General features: G+C 53.4%; 1 protein-coding gene across 3 annotated transcripts in view; it reads right to left on the reverse strand.

Moving 5' to 3' along the window:
• Positions 1-491: 491 nt before the first annotated feature.
• Positions 492-13,389, reverse strand: part of IKBKG (inhibitor of nuclear factor kappa B kinase regulatory subunit gamma) — a 28,710-nt gene continuing 15,812 nt past the window's right edge. The window contains exons 7-13 of one of the 3 annotated variants that reach the window (XM_082076674.1): positions 13,145-13,184; positions 12,951-13,051; positions 10,532-10,628; positions 9,106-9,243; positions 2,748-2,875; positions 813-853; positions 492-703 (exon numbers count right to left, since the gene is read on the reverse strand). In XM_082076674.1, coding sequence (XP_081932800.1) covers positions 576-703; positions 813-853; positions 2,748-2,875; positions 9,106-9,243; positions 10,532-10,628; positions 12,951-13,051; positions 13,145-13,184 — 673 coding nt within the window. In that variant the 3' untranslated portion in view covers positions 492-575. Of the gene's footprint in view, positions 704-812; positions 854-2,747; positions 2,876-9,105; positions 9,244-10,531; positions 10,629-12,950; positions 13,092-13,144; positions 13,185-13,389 lie in introns of all 3 variants that reach the window. The other 2 variants (XM_082076673.1, XM_082076675.1) reach the window with 2 other exon arrangements.

A 13,389-nucleotide genomic window follows, 5' to 3' on the forward strand; every position in this document is an offset into this window, starting at 1 on the left:
AATCCGGGCGATTTGGGGTCAAATCTGGGCTATTTTGGGTCAAATTGGGCGATTTTGGGACAAATCTGGGCCATTTTGGGTAATATCCGTGCAATTTTGGGTCAAATCTGGGTGATTTCGGGTCAAATCTGGATGATTTTGGGTCAAATCCAGGCAATTTTGAGTCAAATCCGGGTGATTTTGGGTCAAATCCGTGAAATTTTGGGTCAAATCTGTGTGATTTTGGGTCAAATCTGGGCGATTTCGCATCAAATCCGGGCAATTTTGGATCAAATCTGTGTGATTTTGGGTCAAATCTGGGCGATTTCGCATCAAATCCGGGCAATTTTGGATCAAATCTGGGCGATTTTGGGTAATATCTGTGCAATTTTGGGTCAAATCTGGGTGATTTTGGGTCAAATCTGGATCAAATCCGGGCAATTTTGGGTCATTCCCCACCCCCCACCAAACCCCCATTTCCCCCCATTTCAACTCATTTCCACCAATTCCAAAAGAAGCACTTTATTGCCCCCCCCGCGGGGGTCGCCCCCCCGGCGCGGGGGCCACGTTTTGGGGCGAAACGGGACGATTTTGGGTCACTCGATGCACTCGGTGACGTGGATCTGCAGGGTGTCCATGTCGGGCGCCCGGTACTGACACTTGGGGCAGCAAAGGTCCGGCTGTTCCTCCGCCTGTTGGGGGCGGGACCCCCCAAAAATGGGACCTGGGGGGGACATTGGGGGACATTGGGGGACACAGGGGGGTGGCCCCGGGTCCCCCCGCCCCCAACCCGGGGGGAAAATGGGGTGAAAAGGGGCGGTTTTGGGGCTCACCGGGCGTCGAGTGGCGCTGCTGAAGCTCCTCCATGCGCTGCCTGGGGGGGGATTTTGGGGGAGAATTGGGGGTTTTGGGGGCCCCGGTGACACCCCCGAGGGGTTGGGGGGGTCGGGGGGGCTTGGGGGGGTTTGGGGGGGGGGTTGGGGGAGGATTTTGGGGGGTTTGGGGGAGGATTTTTGGGTATTTTTGGGTGATTAGGGGGGAGGATTTGGGGGTATTTTTGAGGATTTTGGGGGGTTTGGGGTATTTTGGGGGCTTTTGGGGGAGGATTTGGGGGGGTTTTGGGGTATTTTGGGGTATTTTGGGGGGTTTTGGGGTATTTTTGGGGATTTGGGGGGGGTTTGGGGGAGGATTTTGGGGTATTTTGGGGGGGTTTGGGGTATTTTGGGGGGATTTGGAGGATTTTGGGGGTTTTGGGTATTTTGGGGGGATTTGGGGGGGAGGATTTTGGGGGATGATTTTGGGGGTTCTGGCGTCAGTTTTGGGGTGTTTTGGGGCCATTTTTGGGGTGGTTTGGGTCTATTTTTGGGGGTTCTATTTTGGGGATGATTTTGGGGGTTCTGGGGTGGGTTTTGGGTCGTTTTTGGGGCATTTTGGGCCATTTTTGGGGTGGTTTTGGTCTATTTTTGGGGGTTATATTTTAGGAATGATTTTGGGGGGTTCCAGGGTCAGTTTTAGGGTGTTTTTGGGCCATTTTTGGGGTGTTTTAGGGCCATTTTGGGGTGGTTTGGGGCCATTTTTGGGATGGTTTGGGTCTATTTTGGGGGGTTCTATTTTGGGGATGATTTTGGGGGTTCTGGGGTCGGTTTTGGGGGGTTTCTGGGGGTGTTTCGGGCCGTTTTCGGGGCGTTTCGGGGGTTTTTGGGGCGATTTGGGGGGTTTCTTGGGGTGTTTTGGGCCGTTTTTGGGGTGGTTTGGGGGTTTTGGGGGCAATTTGGGGGGTTTTTGGGCCTATTTGGGCTGGTTTTGGGGTGATTTTGGGGGGTTTTGGGGGCAATTTGGGGGGTTTTTGGGGCGTTTTGGGCCATTTTTGGGGCGTTTCGGGCTGGTTTTGGGCCATTTCGGGCCGTTTTTGGGGCGTTTTGTGGGTTTCTGGGGGCGTTTTGGGCCGTTTTTGGGGCGTTTCGGGGTTTTTTGGGGCGATTTGGGGGGTTTCTGGGGGCGACTTTCGGGGTTTTTGGGCCGTTTTGGGCTGGTTTTGGGGCGTTTTGGGGGTGTTTTGGGCCATTTTTGGGGCGGTTTGGGGGATTTTGGGGCGATTTGGGGGGTTTCTGGGGGCGTTTAGGGCTGTTTTTGGGGCAGTTTGGGGGTTTTAGGGCAATTTGGGGGGTTTTGGGGGCGTTTTGGGCCGTTTTTGGGGCGGTTTGGGGGGTTTTTGGGGTGATCTGGTGGGTTTCTGGGGGCATTTAGGGCCGTTTTTGGGGTGATTTGGGGGTTTTGGGGGCGATTTGGGGGTTTCTGGGGGTGTTTACGGCCGTTTTTGGGGCGATTTGGGGTTTTTTGGGGCGTTTCAGGGTTTTTTGGGGCGATTTTGGCCGTTTTAGGGCGGTTTTTGGGGTTTCTGGGGGCGTTTAGAGCCGTTTTTGGGGCGTTTTGGGGTTTTTTGGGGCAATTTGGGGGGTTTCTGGGGGCGATTTGGGGGGTTTTTGGGGCGTTTCAGGTCGTTTTTGGGGCGTTTCGGGCCATTTTTGGGGCGTTTTGGGGGTTTTTGGGGCGTTTCGGGCCATTTTTGGGGCGTTTCAGGCCGTTTTGGGGTTTTTTTTTGGCCGTTTCAGGCCGTTTTTGGGGCATTTCAGGCCGTTTTTGGGGCGTTTCGGGCCATTTTTGGGGCGTTTCGGGCCGGTTTGGGGGTTTTTTGGCCGTTTTAGGCCGTTTTTGGGGCGTTTCGGGCCGTTTTGGGGCGTTTCGGGGGTTTTTCGGGGTGTCCCGACCTGCCGGCATTGCGCGCGTCCAGCTGGGCCCGCAGGGCGCTCAGCGCCTCCTGCAGCGCGTCCCGCTGCGCGTGGAGCTGCTCGCGCGCCGCCCGCTCCGCCGCAAAGTCCGCACGGTAGATCTCGGCCTGCGCCAAAAACGCCCAAAATCACCAAAAAACACCTAAAAACACCCCAAAAAACACCCCAGAACACCTAAAAACACCCCAGAAACACCCAAAAACCACCAAAAACACCCCAAAAACACCCAGAAACACCTAAAAACGCCCCAGAAACACCCCAAAACACCCAAAAACACCCCAAAAACACCCCCAAAACACCCAGAAACACCCAAAAACACCCCCAAAACACCCCAAAACACCAAAAAACACCTAAAAACACCCCCAAAACCACCCCAGAACACCTATAAACACCCCAGAAACACCCAAAAACCACCCAGAAACACCTAAAAACACCCCCAAAACACGCAAAAACCACCAAAAACACCCCAGAACCACCCAGAAACACCTAAAAACACCCCAGAAACACCCCCAAAACACCCCAAAACACCAAAAAAAACCTAAAAACAACCCAAAAACCACCCCAGAACACCTAAAAACACCCAGGAAACACCCAAAAACCACCAAAACCACCCCAAAACCACCCAGAAACACCTAAAAACGCCCCAGAAACACCCCAAAACACCCAAAAACCACCAAAAACACCCCAAAAACACCCCCAAAACACCTAAAAACACCCCCAAAACACCCAAAAAACACCAAAAACACCCCAAAACCACCCAGAAACTCCCAAAAACACCCCAGAAACACCCAAAAACACCAAAAAAAACCTAAAAACACCCCCAAAACCACCCCAGAACACCTAAAAACACCCCAGAAACACCCAAAAACCACCAAAAACACCCCAAAAACACCCAGAAACACCTAAAAACACCCCCAAAACACCCAAAAACCACCAGAAACACCCCAAAACCACCCAGAAACACCTAAAAACACCCCCAAAACACCCAAAAAGCACCAAAACCACCCCAAAACCACCCAGAAACACCTAAAAACGCCCCAGAAACACCCCAAAACACTCAAAAACCACCAAAAACACCCCAAAAACACCCAGAAACACCTAAAAACACCCCCAAAACACCCAAAAACCACCAAAACCACCCAGAAACACCTAAAAACACCCCAGAAACACCCCAAAACACCCCTAAAACACCCAAAAACACCCCGAAAACACCCAGAAACACCTAAAAACACCCCCAAAACACCCAAAAACCACCCAGAAACACCTAAAAACACCCCCAAAACACCCCAAAACACCAAAAAAAAACTAAAAACACCCCCAAAACCACCCCAGAACCACCCAGAAACACCTAAAAACCACCCAGAAACACCTAAAAACACTCAAAAACCACCAAAAACACCCCAAAAACACCCCCAAAACACCTAAAAACACCCCCAAAACACCCAAAAACCACCAAAACCACCCCAAAACCGCCAGGAGACACCTAAAAACGCCCCCAAAACACCCCAAAACACCAAAAAAACCCTAAAAACACCCCCAAATCCACCCCAGAACACCTAAAAACACCCCAGAAACACCCAAAAACCACCAAAACCACCCCAAAACCACCCAGAAATACCTAAAAACGCCCCAGAAACACCCCAAAACACTCAAAAACCACCAAAAACACCCCAAAACCACCCAGAAACACCTAAAAACACCCCCAAAACACCCAAAAACCACCAAAGCCACCCCAAAACCACCCAGAAACACCTAAAAACGCCCCAGAAACACCCCAAAACACTCAAAAACCACCAAAACCACCCCCAAAACACCCAGAAACACCCAAAACCACCCCCAAAACACCCCAAAACACCAAAAAAACCTAAAAACACCCCCAAAACCACCCCAGAACACCTAAAAACACCCCAGAAACACCCAAAAACCACCAAAACCACCCCAAAACCACCCAGAAACACCTAAAAACGCCCCAGAAACACCCCAAAACACCCAAAAGACACCAAAAACACCCCAAAAACACGCCAGAAACATCCCGAAACACCCCTAAAACACCCAAAAACCACCAAAAACACCCCAAAACCACCCAGAAACACCTAAAAACACGCCAGAAACATCCCAAAACACCCCCAAAACACCCCAAAACACCAAAAAAAACCTAAAAACACCCCCAAAACCACCCCAGAACACCTAAAAACACCCCAGAAACACCCAAAAACCACCAAAAACACCCCAAAAACACCCAGAAACACCTAAAAACACCCAAAAACCACCAAAAACACCCCAGAACCACCCAGAAACACCTAAAAACACCCCCAGAAACACCCCAAAACTCTCAAAAACCACCAAAAACACCCCCAAAGCACCCCCAAAACACCTAAAAACACCCCCAAAACACCCAAAAACCACCAAAAACACCCCAAAACCACCCAGAAACTCCCAAAAACACCCCCAAAACACCCCAAAACACCAAAAAAACCCCTAAAAACACCCCCAAAACCACCCCAGAACACCTAAAAACACCCCAGAAACACCAAAACCACCCCAAAACCACCCAGAAACACCTAAAAACGCCCCAGAAACACCCCAAAACACCCAAAAACCACCAAAAACACCCCAAAAACACCCAGAAACACCTAAAAACACCCCCAAAACACCCAAAAACCACCAAAGCCACCCCAAAACCACCCAGAAACACCTAAAAACGCCCCAGAAACACGCCAAAACACTCAAAAACCACCAAAACCACCCCCAAAACACCCAGAAACACCCAAAACCACCCCCAAAACACCCCAAAACACCAAAAAAAACCTAAAAACACCCCCAAAACCACCCCAGAACACCTAAAAACACCCCAGAAACACCCAAAAACCACCAAAACCACCCCAAAACCACCCAGAAACACCTAAAAACGCCCCAGAAACACCCCAAAACACCCAAAAGACACCAAAAACACCCCAAAAACACGCCAGAAACATCCCAAAACACCCCTAAAACACCCAAAAACCACCAAAAACACCCCAAAACCACCCAGAAACACCTAAAAACACGCCAGAAACATCCCAAAACACCCCCAAAACACCCCAAAACACCAAAAAAAACCTAAAAACACCCCAAAAACCACCCCAGAACACCTAAAAACACCCCAGAAACACCAAAAAAACACCAAAACCACCCCAAAACCACCCAGAAACACCTAAAAACACCCAAAAACCACCAAAAACACCCCAGAACCACCCAGAAACACCTAAAAACGCCCCAGAAACACCCCAAAACTCTCAAAAACCACCAAAAACACCCCCAAAGCACCCCCAAAACACCTAAAAACACCCCCAAAACACCCAAAAACCACCAAAAACACCCCAAAACCACCCAGAAACTCCCAAAAACACCCCCAAAACACCCCAAAACACCAAAAAAACCCTAAAAACACCCCCAAACCACCCCAGAACACCTAAAAACACCCCAGAAACACCAAAACCACCCCAAAACCACCCAGAAACACCTAAAAACGCCCCAGAAACACCCCAAAACACCCAAAAACCACCAAAAACACCCCCAAAACACCCAGAAACACCTAAAAACACCCCCAAAACACCCAAAAAACACCAAAAACACCCCAAAACCACCCAGAAACACCTAAAAACACCCCAGAAACATCCCAAACCACCCCCAAAACACCAAAAAAAACCTAAAAACACCCCCAAAACCACCCCAGAACACCTAAAAGCACCCAAAAAACACCAAAAAAACACCCAGAAACACCAAAAAACACTAAAAGAACACCCAAAAAACACCCAAAACACCCCCCAAAACACCCAGAAACACTAAAAAACCACCTCAGAAACACCCAGAAAACCACCCCAGAAACACAAAATAAAACACCTGAAAAACACCCGAAAAACAGCCCTGAAACACCAAAAAACAACCCAGAAATGCCAAAGAACAACCCCAAACCACCAAAAACACCCCAAAACCACCCAGAAACTCCCAAAAACACCCCAGAAACACCCCAGAAACACCAAAAAGCACCCCAAAAACCAGCCCTGAAACACTCAAAAAACACCCCAAAACCCACCCCAGAATCACCCACAAAACACCCAAAAAACACCCCAGAAACACCCAAAACACCCCAAAAACGCTAAAAAAACACCCAAAACACCAAAAAAACACCCTAGAAACACCCAAAACACACCCCAAAAACCCCAGAAACACCCAAAAAAAACCCCAAAACCACTCAGAAACACCAAAAAAACACCCGAAAAACACCCCAAAACCAGCCCCGAAATACACAAAAAACACCCAGAAAAACACCCTAAAACCACCCCAGAAACACCAAAAAACAACCCCAAAACACCCAGAAACACCAAAAAAAATGAAAAACACCCAGAAACACCCAAACACCCCAGAAACACCAAAAAACACCCGAAAACCACCCCCAAAACACCCCCCAAACACCCCAAAAACCCCAGAAACACCCAAAAAAACCCCAAAACCACCCAGAAACACCAAAAAAACACCCAAAACACACCCCAAAAACCCCCTAAAAACACCCAGAAACGCCAAAAAAAGCCTGAAAAACACCCAAAAAACACGCCCAAAACACCCCAAAACCACCCAGAAACACAAAAAAACCACCCGATAAACACCCAAAACACCCCAAAAACACCAAAAAACAACCCCAAAAACACCCAGAAAAACACCCTAAAACCACCCAGAAACACCAAAGAAACACCCAAAAAACACCCAAAACACCCCCAAAAACACCCAGAAACACTAAAAAAACACCTGAAAAACCCCCAGAAACCAAAAAAAACCAAAAAACAGCCCCGAAACACCAAAAAACAACCCCTAAAAACACCCGATAGACCAGAAACACCCAAAACACCCCCAAAACACCTAGAAACACCAAAAAACACCCCAGAAACACCCCAAAAACACCCAAAACACCCCAAAACCACCCAAACCAACCCCAAAGACCGTGCGGTAGATCTCGGCCTGCGCCAAAAACGCACAAAATCACCAAAAAACACCTAAAAACACCCCAAAACACCCCAGAAACACCCAAAAACCAGCCCAAAACACCCCAGAACACCTAAAAACACCCCAGAAACACCCAAAACACCCCAAAACCACCCAGAAACACCAAAGAAACACCCAAAAAACACCCGGAAACGCCAAAAAACACCCAAAACACCCCCAAAAACACCCAGAAACACTAAAAAAACACCCCAGAAACACAAAAAAAAACCAAAAAACAGCCCCGAAACACCAAAAAAACACCCGAAAACCACCCAGAAACACAAAAAAACACCCCAGAAACACCCAAAACAACCCTAAAAACACCCAGAAACACCCCCAAAACACCCAGAAACACCAAAAAAAACCCCAAAACACCAAAAAACACCCCTAAAGACACCCAAAACACCCAAAAAACCCCCGAAAAACACCCAGAAACGCCAAAAAAACACCAAAAAACACCCCAGAAACACCAAAAAACACCTGAAAAACACCCCCAAAACACCCCAAACTGCCCCCGAGGTGTCCCCAACGTGTCCCCAGTGTCCCCATGTCCCCAAAATGTCCCAAATGTCCCTAAACTGTCCCCAAACTGTCCCCTGGAAGGGGCTGGTTTTGAGTGTCACCCGTTGTCGCTCAGCCCCCAAAAACCCCCCAAAAACCCCCAAAAAAACGCCCGAAACGCCCCAAACTGCCACCGAAACGTCCCCCAGAGTGTCCCCAACGTCCCCCTGGGTGTCCCCATGTCCCAAAATGTCCCAAAACACCCCAAAACGTCCCCAAACTGTCCCCAAAGTGCCCCCTGCGCCTGCAGCACGGGGACGGTCTCCAGCGCCGCCTGTTGTCGTTCAGCCCCCAAAAACCCCCCAAAAACCCCCCGAAAAACGCCCGAAACGCCCCAAACTGCCACCGAGCGTCCCCCGGGGTGTCCCCAACGTCCCCCCAACATCCCCATGTCCCCAAAATGTCCCAAATGTCCCCAAACTGTCCCCAAAGTGCCCCTTGTGCCTGCAACTTGGGGATGGTCTCCAGCGCCGCCTGTTGTCGTTCAGCCCCCAAAAACCCCCCAAAAACCCCCCAAAAACGCCCGAAACGCCCCAAACTGCCCCCGAAACGTCCCCCAGAGTGTCCCCAATGTCCCCCTGGGTGTCCCCATGTCCCATTGTCCCCTGTGCCTGCAGCACGGGGACAGTCTCCAGCGCCGCCTGTTGTCATTCAGCCCCCAAAAACCCCCCAAAAACCCCCCAAAAAACGCCCGAAACGCCCCAAACCGCCACCGAACGTCGCCCAGGGTGTCCCCAAGGTGTCCCCAAGGTGTCACCTGGGCCTGCAGCACGGGGACGGTCTCCAGCGCCGCGCGCTGCCGCTCGGCCTCGTCCTTGAGCCGGTCGATCAGCTCCTGCTTGGCCGCCAGCGCCTCCTCGGCCGCCGCCAGGCGCGCCCGCGCTGACAACAGCTCCTGGGACATTGGGGACACCGGGGGGTCACCCGGGGTCACCGGGGTCACCCGGGGTCACCCGTGTCCCCAGGTGTCACCCCGTGTCACCCCATGGGGACACTGAGGCCGAGTGACACGGGGGGTGACATAGGAGGTGACATGGGGGATGACGGGGTGACAGAGGTGACACAGGGGTGACACGGGAGGTGATGGGGTGACAAGGGGTGACACGGGAGGTGACAGGGAGTGACACAAGGGTGACACAGGGGTGACACGGGAGGTGACGGGGTGACACGGGGGGTGACAGGTGACAGGAGGTGACACAGCTGACACGGGGTGACACGGGGGGTGACAGGAGGTGACACAGGTGGTGACACGGGGTGACAGGAGGTGACATAAGAGGTGACATGGGGGTGACACAGGAGGTGACGGGGTGACACGGGGGGTGACAGGAGGTGACAGGGGGTGACACGGGAGGTGACAGGGAGTGACACAAGGGTGACACAGAGGTGACACGGGAGGTGACAGGGTGACACGGGGGTGACATGGGGTGACAGGGGGTGACACAGCTGACACGGGGTGACACAGGGGGGGACAGGAGGTGACACAGGGGGTGACACGGGGTGACAGGAGGTGACATAGGAGGTGACATGGGGGTGACACAGGAGGTGACGGGGTGACAGGGGGTGACATAGGAGGTGACAGAGGTGACACAGAGGTGACGGGGTGATAGGGTGACACAGGGGGTGACACGGGGGGTGACATGGGGGGGTGACAGGAGGTGACACAGGAGGTGACGGGGTGAAATGGGGGTGACTGGGTGACAGGAGGTGACACGGGGTGACACGGGGGGTGACAGGTGACAGGAGGTGACACAGCTGACACGGGGTGACACGGGGGTGACAGGAGGTGACACAGGTGGTGACACGGGGTGACAGGAGGTGACATAAGAGGTGACAGAGGTGACACAGGAGGTGACGGGGTGACACGGGGGGTGACAGGAGGTGACAGGGGTGACACAGGAGGTGATGGGTTGACAGGGGGTGACCCAGGGGGTGACATGGGGGTGACACAGGAGGTGACGGGGTGACAGGGGGTGACATAGGAGGTGACAGAGGTGACACAGAGGTGACAGGGGGTGACCGGGTGACACGGGGGTGACAGGCGGCGAGACACAGGAGGTGACGGGGTGATGTGGGGGGTGACAGGGTGACACGGGGGGGTGACAGGAGGTGATGGGGTGACAGGAGGTGACACGGGGTGACACGGGGGGTGACATGGGGTGACACAGGTGACAGGTGTCACTTGCCTGCTGTTGCGCGTCACCGTGCGCGCTGAGCTTGACGTGCGCGTCGTACTCCTGGAACAGGTGGTGATAGGCGACCTGCAGCTGCGCCAGCTTCCGCCTGCACCCAACAGCGTCCCCACGTCACCGATGTCACCAACTGTCCCCAAAACACCCCCCACACAGCCCCGAAACAGCCCCCAAAAACAGCAACCAAAGTGGCCCCAAAATACCCCCCAAAATAGCCCCAAATGTCACCAAAAATATCCCCAAAGTGTCCCCAAAATAACCCCCAAATGTCACCAAGATATCCCCAAACTGTCCCCAAAATACCCCCCAAAATACCCCCAAACTGTCCCCAAAATAGCCCCCAAAATACCCCCAAAGTGGCCCCAAAATACCCCCCAAAAAAGCCCCAAAATACACCCAAATGTCCCCAAATACCCCCAAACTGTCCCCAAAATATCCCCAAAAACAGCCCCAAAATACCCCCAAATATCACCAAATACCCCCAAACTGTCCCCAAAATACCCCTCAAAATAGCCCCAAAATACCCCAAAATAGCCCCAAAATACCCCAAAAGTGTCCCCAAAATACCCCCCAAATAGCCCCAAATGTCTCCAAAATAGCCCCAAAGTGTCCCCAAAATACCCCCAAATGTCCCCAAAATAGCCCCAAAGTGTCCCCAAAATACCCCCAAATGTCCCCAAATACCCCCAAACTGTCCCCAAAATAGCCCCAAAGTGGCCCCAAATGTCACCAAAATACCCCCAAAGTGTCACCAAAATAGCCCCAAAATAGCCCCGAAGTGTCCCCAAAATACCCCCAAATGTCACCAAAATAGCCCCAAAGTGTCCCCAAAATATCCCCCAAATGTCCCCAAAATAGCCCCAAAGTGGCCTCAAAATAGCCCCAAAATATCCCCAAAGTGTCCCCAAAATACCCCCAAATGTCCCCAAATACCCCCAAACTGTCCCCAAAATGTCCCCCAAGTGTCCCCATGTCACCCACTTCTCAGTGGCCGCGTGTCCCCCATGTCCCCCATTGTCCCCATTGCCCCCAATGTCCCCATCGCCCCCAATGTCCCCATGTCCCCCACTGACCCCCATTGACTCCCAATGTCCCCATCACCCCCAATGTCCCCATTGTCCCCGTGTCACCCACTTCTCCTCGGTGGCCGCGTGTCCCCCATTGTCCCCATGTCCCCCATGTCCCCTGTGTCCCCCAATGTCCCCATTGCCCCCATTGTCCCCCATGTCCCCATTGCCCCCATTGTCCCCAATGTCCCCATTGCCCCCAATGTCCCCATTGTCCCCCATGTCCCCATTGCCCCCATTGTCCCCAATGTCCCCATTGCCCCCAATGTCCCCACATCCCCCAATGTCCCCATTGTCCCCATTGCCCCCGTGTCACCCACTTCTCCTCGGTGGCCACATGTCCCCCATTGTCCCCATGTCCCCCATCACCCCCAATGTCCCCATCGCCCCCAATGTCCCCATGTCCCCCATTGACTCCCATTGACCCCCATGTCCCCCATTGACCCCCATTGTCCCCATCACCCCTGTTGTCCCCAATGTCCCCATCACCCCCATCGCTCCCAATGTCCCCATGTCCCCCATTGACCCCCATTGTCCCCATCACCCCCAATGTCCCCATTGTCCCCATCGCTCCCAATGTCCCCATGTCCCCCATTGACTCCCATTGACCCCCAATGTCCCCATCACCCCCAATGTCCCCATCACTCCCAATGTCCCCAATGTCCCCCAACGTCCCCCATGTCCCCATGTCCCCCATTGACTCCCATTGACCCCAATGTCCCCATCACCCCCAATGTCCCCATCACTCCCAATGTCCCCAATGTCCCCCAACGTCCCCAACGTCCCCATCACCCCCAACATCCCCACTGTCCCCATCGCCCCCAATGTCCCCATCGCTCCCAATGTCCCCATGTCCCCCATTGACTCCCATTGACCCCCAATGTCCCCATCACCCCCAATGTCCCCATCACTCCCAACATCCCCAATGTCCCCCAACGTCCCCAATGTCCCCATCGCCCCCATTGTCCCCACGTCCCCCAATGTCCCCATCAACCCCAACGTCCCCATCACCCCCAACATCCCCAATGTCCCCATCGCCCCCAATGTCCCCATGTCGCCCATTGTCCCCAATGTCCCCATCACCCCCATATCCCCCAATGTCCCCATTGCCCCCAATGTCCCCATTGCCCCCATTGTCCCCAATGTCCCCATTGTCCCCGTGTCACCCACTTCTCCTCGGTGGCCGCGTGTCTCTCCACCCTCAGCGCCGTCTCCAGGTTCTGCCCCCATGTCCCCATTGTCCCCAATGTCCCCAATGTCCCCATCACCCCCAATGTCCCCATCACCCCCAATGTCCCCATTGCCCCCATTGTCCCCATGTCCCCCGATGTCCCCGTGTCACCCACTTCTCCTCGGTGGCCGCGTGTCTCTCCACCCTCAGCGCCGTCTCCAGGTTCTGCACCTGCAGCCGCAGCTGGTCCAGCTGCAGCCCGTGGCCCTTTGTCACCTCCTCCAGCGTGTGGCACCGTTCACCTGCCAACCGGGCCCTGGGGACATTGGGGACATCATGGGGACATGGGGACACATGGCCCTTTGTCACCTCCTCCAGCGTGTGACACCGTTCACCTGCCAACCGGGCCCTGGGGACATTGGGGACACCGTGGGGACATTGGGGACACGTGTCCCTTTGTCACCTCCTCCAGCGTGTGACACCGCTCGCCCGCCAACCGGGCCCTGGGGACATTGGGGACATTGGGGACACGTGTCCCTTTGTCACCTCCTCCAGTGTGTGGCAGCGCTCGCCCGCCAACCGGGCCCTGGGGACATTGGGGACACCATGGGGAC

This window comes from Streptopelia decaocto, assembly GCF_964273445.1.
Source record: "Streptopelia decaocto genome assembly, contig: HAP1_SCAFFOLD_652, whole genome shotgun sequence".
NCBI classification, from domain to species: Eukaryota; Metazoa; Chordata; class Aves; order Columbiformes; family Columbidae; genus Streptopelia; species Streptopelia decaocto.